At 49.6% G+C, this 9,417-nt stretch overlaps 1 protein-coding gene across 1 annotated transcript; it reads left to right on the top strand.

The window, feature by feature from the left end:
• Nucleotides 1-285: 285 nt before the first annotated feature.
• On the top strand, nt 286-8,298 carry LOC105451668 (chaoptin-like). The gene is made up of 4 exons (XM_011692270.1): nt 286-648; nt 1,425-4,517; nt 5,650-5,981; nt 6,722-8,298. Exons 1-4 carry the CDS (start codon nt 345-347, stop codon nt 7,283-7,285), a joined length of 4,293 nt encoding a protein of 1,430 aa, XP_011690572.1. The 5' UTR covers nt 286-344; the 3' UTR covers nt 7,286-8,298.
• The last annotated feature ends 1,119 nt before the right edge of the window (nt 8,299-9,417 follow it).

The following is a 9,417-nucleotide window of genomic DNA, read 5'->3' as shown; positions in this document are numbered from 1 at the left end:
CCATATAGTTTAAATCTGAAGTCTCACATAAATGTCCTGCACGGAGAATCCGATAAAAATGGTATCGTTCAACCCGTCGGGCATTTCTGGCCCACTCCTGAACATTTATCTCGAGAGTCTTTATATTTGAACGACGTATCCGACCGTGGATACTCGCGAAGACGGTAGCGTAACGCCCCCCCGTCCATCCACGTGTTTCACGTTCCGTCCAATTTCACGTCCCGGCGATGTTTCTCATTGTTCGCAGAAACCCGCGGCAGTGCGAAAATCCCGAGTGTCGGCGCGAGAAACGATGAACGAGTCGGGACGCGCCGGGAACGAAGAAGCGGTGCGATAATAATAATATGTGGACGACTCGGCCACGGACCAGGCGAAAGTGGCGGCAACCGTCGGCCCCGTCGTGCAGAGAACGTGACAATCGGTGGAACCGCCGTCGGGACGGTTTCCGCATCATCTACTCGGTGATCCTGGCGGCGTGCATGGCGACGCAGGAGGCGAGGGGCGCCAAGTGTCCGCCACCGGACACAATACCCGGCTGCCCGTGTTACAACTTCGAGAACGGCGGTCTGTTCCTGGAGTGCGCAGGTGCCACCGAGGAGTCCCTCAGGAACGCTTTGTCCGGCGTGATACATGCCGCCGGCGAGGAAGGTAAACCATCCACGATACAACACGCAAAAAGCGTGTGGGGGATCAGCGGGGAGAGCACGTCGTTATTCCGCTCGCATACATAAGTAGAAAAACAGCCAACTGTATAGCAATATGTACCGTAAAACGGTGCGGTAACGTCATACTGGCGGGAACAGCTGTGGCGTAAAATAAAATGAAAAAATGAAAAAGGAAAAGCCCGAGAGACCGTTCTGGTATCTCTGCAAATAGTTAATAAGCTGTAGGTATTTTTAGATCTCGCTTCTCCTTTTTTTTCATTCTCTTGGCTTTCGGTTTTTCAAATGTCAAGCGGATTGACATCCAAACTCTAAGATATCTTAACGCAACTGTATTTCTGAAATATTTCTCTTGTAAAAATACTTTTCTTTTTCTCGCAGAAGATATTTTACATCCTAGGTTACATTTAGAAAGACATCGCAATTTATGATTAATACTTATTTCTGTTTCATCCCTAATGTTTCTATAAAATTTCAAGAAAAACTTCCGATACACACTATTTATTTAGATTTCGCGTTACCTCTTATATTTCGCAGATTTCTCGTTTTTTAACGGTAAAACTTTTCTCACTGCGTGCTATATTTATTGACGCCGTGGTTCGTCCTTTCATTTGTATTTATCGACATTCGATGAAATGATTGTACACGTGTCCGATAAAAAATAAATGAGAAAAATGTTTAACTTTGCATCTCGCGCAATTGTAATTTGCGCAAAGCATGTCAATGGCTTTGAGTGAAATATCTCTCGTCTGATTGTTCCAGGAGCGCTCGTTCAATCATTGAGCGTGTACGAATTGGATCGGAAAGTAGAGGAACTTCGGTCCGCCGCTTTCCCGGCGGGCTCGCAAATTAGGCATCTGCAAATATCGCATTCCGCGATCCGCGAAATAAGCGAGGATGCTTTTACGCGACTCAGTAAAAGCCTGGAATCCCTGGCACTCGTATCCGGTCGACTACCTCACGTACCTCAAAAGGCTATGGCCTCGCTGAGCCTACTCAAAGCGCTGGACCTGGAGGCCAACCTCGTTTACGAGCTGCTCAGCTTCAGTTTCTTTGGGCTCGCGTTAATTAAACTGAACCTGAAGGGTAATCAAATCAGTAAAATTTCGGAGTACGCCTTTGCCGGGCTCGAGGAAACTTTAAAGGATCTGGATCTGGCGGAGAACAAGATCAGAGTATTCCCCATGACGTCCTTAAGAAGATTAGAACATCTCACGTCCTTGAGGCTCGCTTGGAACGAGATATCGCAGCTCCCGGAGGACGGCTATTCCAGGCTGAAGGCCTTAAACTTCCTCGATCTCAGTAGCAACAATTTCAAGGACATCCCGCTCAATTGCTTTCGCTGCTGTCCGTCCCTAAAGACCCTCTCGCTTTATTACAACGCGGTCGAGTCGGTCGACAAGGATGCCTTTATATCGTTGATCGATCTCGAGTCGATAGACCTCAGCCACAACAAGATCGTGTTTCTTGACGTGGCCACCTTCCGTGCCAATCAAAAGCTTAGGTCGATCGATCTCAGCCACAATCACATACACTATATCCGAGGCGTGTTCTCGAGGCTGCCTGAGTTGAAGGAGCTCTTCCTGGCGGAGAATAACATTCTCGAAATACCGGCGGAAACGTTCGCCGGCAGCACGAGCCTCTCGGTCGTGTACCTCCAGCAGAACGCCATCAGAAGGATCGATGCGCGCGGCCTGGCGACGCTCGGTCAATTAGCGCAGCTACATCTGAGCGGAAATTACATCGAGAAGGTGCCGCGTGATTTTCTCGAGCACTGCGAGAATCTCTCGACCCTGTCGTTGGACGGTAATAACATCCGCGAACTCGAAGTGGGCACGTTTGCCAGGGCGAAGCAGCTGCGCGAGCTCCGGCTGCAGGATAATCAGATCACCGAGGTGAAACGCGGCGTGTTCGCCCCGTTACCGTCGCTCCTCGAGCTGCATCTGCAAAACAACGCCATCACGGACATGGAGACCGGCGCGCTGCGATCCCTGCACAGTCTGCAACACGTGAATCTGCAGGGCAACCTCCTGGCGGTGCTCGGCGATGTGTTCCAAGTGTCGAACGACGTCGGCCAAAGCGAAAACAGCGGTAGCTCCTTGGTTTCCATTCAGCTGGATAACAATGGACTCGGCGTCCTACACAATGACTCATTAAGAGGTCAGGCCTCGGTCAGGATCATGTGGCTCGGACATAATAGGCTGACTCGTCTGCAAGCTCCATTGTTCCGGGACCTGTTGCTGGTCGAACGTCTGTATCTCACGAATAATTCTATCTCGCGAATAGAGGACACCGCCTTCAAGCCGATGCAGGCGCTCAAGTTCCTGGAGCTCAGTATGAACCGACTGAGCCACGTGACCGTGAAGACCTTCTCGGAGCTCCACGAGCTGGAGGAGCTCTATCTGCAGGATAACGGTCTACGCCGTTTAGATCCTTACGCCTTGACGGCCCTCAAAAGACTGCGCATCCTCGATCTTGCCAACAATCACCTGAACGTGCTGCACGACAAGATCTTCCAGGAGGGCCTGCCGATCAGGACGCTCAACCTGAAGAATTGCACCGTCAGCGTGATCGAGAACGGTGCCTTCCGCGGACTGAACAATCTCTACGAGCTGAATCTCGAGCACAATCACTTCACTGCCACGGCGTTGGACCGCCTAGACATACCGGGATTAAGGGTCTTGAGAATATCGTACAACAACTTCAGTCAGATCAACGCAAACTCCCTGGACGGCTTGCCGTCTCTTCAGCATCTCGCGATGGACTCGTCGCAAATCTACAGGATGCCGGCCGATATATTCTCGAAGAATAAGAATCTGGGAAAGCTATTGCTCAGCAACAATTTACTCAGGGTATTGCCGGCGACGCTGTTCCTGGGTCTGGAGGCGCTCAAGGAGATCAAGCTCGACGGCAACAGGTTCCAAGAGATCCCGTACGACGTGTTCACGAACGCCACCACGGTGGAATTCCTCTCTCTGGCCAACAACCTTCTACACCGCGCAGATATGGCACGGCTGAACGGACTGATCAGTCTGCGGGAGCTCGACCTACGCGGCAACAACATCGCCTCTCTCACCGGCTTCGCCTCCGTCAATTTCTCCCGCCTGATATCCGTGGATCTGAGTCACAATCACTTAACGGCTCTTCCGGCGAATTTCTTCGCCCGCTCGAATATGCTGCGAAAGGTCGAGCTCGCGGCTAATAAGTTCCGGCAAATACCCGCCGTGGCACTCACGGCGCAAAATATACCCGGCCTAGCCTGGCTGAACGTCACGGCTAATCCCCTCGTGAGAATACACGAGATCAGCTCAGAGGCGAGGTATCCGGCTCTTCAGGAAATTCACATCTCCGGGACGAACTTGACGATAGTTACCAGCCAAGACTTCGAGGCGTTCCCCGCGCTGATGCACCTCTTCATGGGCAGCAATATGATATCCAGAGTGTCGCCGAGCGCGTTTCGCAGCCTCTCGAATTTGCTCACGCTGGATCTCAGTATCAATGATCTGGAGCTATTGCCGCAGGAGAGACTCAAGGGGCTGGAACACCTCAGACTGCTGAATCTCACGCACAACCGTTTGAAAGAGCTCGAGGACTTCCCGTCTGACCTTAAAGCTTTGCAGGTGCTCGATCTCTCGTACAATCAGATAAGCAAAGTGGGAAAGGGCACGTTCCAGCATTTGGAGAATTTAGCCGAATTGCACCTCTACGGCAACTGGATATCGTTGATCTCGCCGGACGCGTTCAAGCCGCTGAAGAAGCTCAGGATTTTAGATCTAAGTAGGAACTACTTAGCCAACTTACCGCTGAATGCCTTTCGACCACTCGAAACGCAAATACGGAGTTTACGGGCCGAGGGTAAGTACTATACGATTTATTACTGTATTCGTTGTGTCTGGTCTTACTATGTTTTATGTGAACTTACCTTCAACACAATTTTTTACACGATTTACACGAAATTACGAAAGCAATTTTAAAAGTAATTTTACTCTCAAAAAGACTATAACAGATTTTATTGTTGTCGCTTTTTCGCAATGTTCTTTCGCTTGATTCACTTCATGCTGCGAGAGTAACTATCAACGCAAAGATCGAATTATAACAGCTCACTAATGTCAGGTTATCGTAATTGATAAATTTGTAACGTTTTTTTTTTCAATTATTTTACATTCTTGATTAGTTTATACGTTCTTTGCGAAAAAGAAAAAGCTAAGTAGTGCGCTAGTGTGTAACGTCTAGTATAAAAAAATCGTGTGTTTTTATTACACTCTACCTGTTAAATAATGACTATTTTTCTTTTCAATTTTCATCTTTTTATTTCTGACAGCCGCCAATCATTTCTCGTATAAAGTATTTGTACGTTTCAAGACTGTTATTCGGTCGTTTATTGCGAGTTAGCACGGAAAAAAAAAATTCTCTTTACGTTTCGACGATATATTGCTATTGCTACGTATAAGCACACGTGACGCCATTCACACGGATCGTATCGCGTTATGTTCGACAATAGCAATCTCAGCGGTGAGATGATTGGTCGCATGCAAAACTCACCGTCGGGCGCGGCGTATCTTTCGCCGCGCTCGCATGCGAGCGAATTTGACTCGCAGTCGAAAATAGCCCCGCCGGGTAGTTACACTCCCGGAACTCCTCGACGTCGAGTGAACGATATGAACACAGAACACACAATCGCGAGCGAACGTTACAAAACATCACGGGTGCTATTCAGCGCGGTAACGGCTGTATGTAGCGCCGCGGTAATTCAGGTTACCGTAAACGTCGCAGCGCTCACGGCGAATTCAAGCCGAGCTCCGAGTATAGCTCATTCCGTAACTCGCGAGATCTTCGTGGCGAGATCCGCGACCGAACGGTCGCGGCGCGATAAAAACTTTTTTCAAAGGCGACCGAAACCGAATAATGCCGATAAAGGTCTATAAACGTCGAGACTCTCATATCTCAGCTCGTAAGTCATAATCACGGGCATTAAAATCCCGCGCAGAGAATCCGCTGCACTGCGACTGCGAGTCCCAGGAGCTCTGGGAATGGCTGCGCGACCACCAGAAGCTGGTCGGCGGCGGGATGAGCCGGAATCGCGGGCTGAGAATGAACGACGTGGACAGCGGGCTGCTGAGATGCGACCAGCCGCCGGAGCTACGCGGACTGGTCTTCCTGGATCTGGACCCGCACGCCTTCTGCACCGCGCCCCTGGTCCTGAAACTGGCGATCCAGGACATCCAGCCGTTCTCCGTTCTGGTGTCGTGGCAGAGCAGGAATCATTCCGGCCTGCGCGGCTACCAGGTGGCCTATCACGCTCTGGATAATGTCGACGAGGTACCGAAAACACTCTCTCTTTCTCTTTCTCTCTCTCTCTCTCTCACACACACACACACACATTGTGTGTAGTAAGCACACGTGTGGCGATGTCGCTGAAAATCGATCGACGGGTACAACACGGAGTATAAAATCGAACGGGCGGAGCGAGTAAAATGTAAAGTGTAAACGGCGTTTGATTCAATCGATATAGCGGAGAACCTCGCTGTCTATCCCTTGCTGCCCTCTCTTCCTCTTTTTCTCTCGACGAGTGTCTAACTCATCCTTCGCAAAAACGTGTCGTCACATCCGACACCGTCCTCGCTGATCGATCGGCGCGAACGTGCAAAAAAGCGGCGCGGCATTTCGCCCGGATTAAGTATTTTCGTCACTCCGAAGGAAATCGAATTTACCCATTTTTAGTGATTATCGTATAATGGCGGTATGTTCGCACGTGCAATCGCTATATGCGTTCATTATCCCGCGAGGAAGAATTTTGCGTCACGTTATTCCAACGACGGGAAAGAAGAATATTTTTTATAATATATTTTTTATAGGAAACATTGATGTGCTTCTTTCTTAAGTAGTAAAAATAAAATAAGTAATAAATAAAAGTAAGAAGCTATACAGAATATATTTTAGATATATTATATAAAAATTGAATTTTTTTTACGAGAATAATTTAATACGTCCACTTTTTTTTCTAAATTTATTCAGAGTCCTCGAACATGCGGCGTCACTTTTATCGCTCTAAATTCCAGGTACGTGCCAAAATACTCGAGCCGAACGCGCGCTCGGTGAAACTGTCGAAGCTGTCGCCGAACACCCGCTACCTGATCTGTGTATTCGGCCTCGGCAATTGGATGACGTCGCGGATGGAGGACGGGCCGATGGAGCAGCTCAATTTCACGCTGGTCGAGATAATCGCGTCCACGCCGAGCTCGCAGATGACAGACTCCGCGACCAGCCGTTGCACCGAGGTGAAGACGCTGGACGCGCCGGACGCGATAATCAGCAGCGACGGCTCGGCCATGGGCGACGTCGGCAGTGTCAGCAGCTTCCTGACGAGGCGGCTGGGTCTAATAGTCGGCTGCTGCATGGGCTTCGTCGTCTTCCTGATGCTGGTGTCGGTCTTGGGTTACCTCAAGGTGAAGAAGCAGCGGGAGGCGGTCAAGAGGGAGCAGCAGCCGATACCGCCGGAGTACATATCGTACAGGCACTTCAGCATACAGAGCGGCGAGGCCGGCCACACCGCCACCAGGCAGACCAGCCAGGACGGTCAGCACTCCAACTTCATCAACAACTCCACCACGCTGAATGTATGAGAAAAGCCGCGGAACTCCCGACTCGTGGAGGTTTCGAACGTGTGAGACGCGGGGATCGCGAGCGATCCCGAGTGTGTCTAACCAGTTCGAAGGTCTCCCCGACTCGCGGAAGTTTCGAGTTCACCGCGCCAGAGAGCCTCAAACGGACAATGTCGACTCTGTCGAATTTTCGGCACGACCGCCGTGTAAACCTGTCTTACAAACTAATAAATTGTCAGCAATTAGCAGTGCTGTGCGCTCAAGTGATACGCGCCGAGGAGTGCTATAATTGACTCGACGAAACGCTCGACGAAAGAGCGTCGTTCTCGAGAAGCGTCACTACCAAAAACAAAAACAAAAAAGAACAAAATATCTGCAGGCCATGCCAGCCTCTGCGTTAACGGCAACGAAGAGTTCAAGCGAGTGAGTATGCATGCGTTACGTGAGAGAATGGGAATCGCGGGCGAATGGGAATCTTTTACTATAGGGTAACGGAGCATTTTATAAAGGATTTTCTACGAGTCTGACAATTCGGTTTCAAGTAGCTTTAATCACTTCACGTGGCATCGTATCGGACGAGCGTGATCGAGTGGATTGAAATGTCTCGTAAAAAAATTGTACAGAAGAACGGGGAAATTGATTTCGATAATGGTGCGAGCGATGTGAGCCGCACCTGCAGTTCTCGTGTACTCTGAAAAAATCTTATAAGTTTTGAACAAGACGAGAGAGAGGTATCGATACTCTTCATCTTCGCGATTGAGAAAATTAAAGAAAAAAATTACGACAAATTCGACCAAACCGCTATCGGATTTTGCTTTTTAGGTCTTTATTATTGGATCGGGATCTTCGCGAGGTATTAGCCGTATTAGTAACGTGGAGCGTTTAAAATCAATAACGCGCGGTCTGACGGACCAAAGCCGCGCGGTATACGTAGAACATAAAGTATGTCGACATCTCGGGCAGGTACATGAAACTGTCCCGAACGTAATGAGTGTCATTTTATCCGCGAAAAATCGGTCGATTTCGCGGACGGCGAACGGTGTGCTTTGAAAGAAGAGGAGGAGGCGGTGGCGGCGGCGGCGGCGGCTTCCTCGCATCTCTGTAAAAAGCGGCGTCTACAATGTCGAGACTTAAGACTTAAGATTTAAGAAAATTGACCAATCATAGTCGATTATTCATCTCACGTGAGAAGAATAGTCGAGCGTGATTGGGCAATTTTCTCAAATCTTAAGTCTTAAGTCTCCTTGTAGACGACGCTTAAGATAACGCTCAGTCTTTTTCAAGAAATATGAAATTTTGAGGAATGTACGAAGCCAACGATCTCGCGAGGGTCGCGCGTGCAGGATCGAACGGTTGTAAACGGGGCAACGCGGGGAAACAGACGGTATAGATAGACCTTTGCTTCCGCGTGTAACACACGACGCGCATTTGCCGAACGATTTACGACTAAACGCACTGCGTTATATATCACGCATCACCCCCGCCGCGGCCCGCCGCCGCGCGCGCGCTGCCGTCCTGCTCGCGGATGAGATCGGACGGGTGCGAAGTGGCTATTGTGTTTTCTTAATGGCACGGCAAACCGCGCGGTTTAGAACGTCACCCGCGCGCCGATCTCGCGAAATGGCGCGCCATTTTGCGGTGAACGCCCGCGGTACGACGGTACCATCAATTTCCGATTGGGCCGCGCCGCGGGATCATCAGAGCGGCGGCGCGCGGCGGGACGGGGGAGGCAAAAATTGCTCATCCCTGCGAGCGATCGATTGCACGACGGATTCCAGATCCTCCCGGCGACGAGAGAGGGTAACAGAGTTGTAAAAAGAAAAAAAAAAGAGGAGAAAGAGGGTGTAAATTTAAAGGAAGATGTATCCTACATTCGGTTAGCGTTCCAGCGCGAGTGAGTCTGTAGAGAATAAGATGCGAGAGCATCCGGTACCAAATAAACATCCCTTACAGCGAATCATCAAGATACGAATAATTTTTTTTTATTGCACGTTTTTGCGCAGCACGCGAACAAATTCTTGCGACGCGAGAACGAACGATATATCTGGGTTTATCCGCAAAGAAAGAAAATATATTCCTGACATTTGCAGAGGAGATTAATAAAACGAAGAGATTAATACATGCGCGCAAGGTTAGGTCAGAATATGAAATTA

Source organism: Wasmannia auropunctata, unplaced genomic scaffold, assembly GCF_000956235.1.
Source record: "Wasmannia auropunctata unplaced genomic scaffold, wasmannia.A_1.0 LD336048.1, whole genome shotgun sequence".
Taxonomy (NCBI): Eukaryota; Metazoa; Arthropoda; class Insecta; order Hymenoptera; family Formicidae; genus Wasmannia; species Wasmannia auropunctata.
The sequence above is the reverse complement of the archived record's forward strand: the minus strand, read 5'-3'. Positions and strand labels throughout refer to the sequence as shown.

Coding starts and splice junctions, on each gene's coding strand:
- LOC105451668 (XM_011692270.1), top strand. CDS start 345: ATGTGGACGACTCGGCCACGGACCAGGCGAAAGTGGCGGCAACCGTCG. Junction 649..1,424: donor ACATGCCGCCGGCGAGGAAG/GTAAACCATCCA, acceptor TGATTGTTCCAG/GAGCGCTCGTTCAATCATTG. Junction 5,982..6,721: donor CTCTGGATAATGTCGACGAG/GTACCGAAAACA, acceptor TCTAAATTCCAG/GTACGTGCCAAAATACTCGA.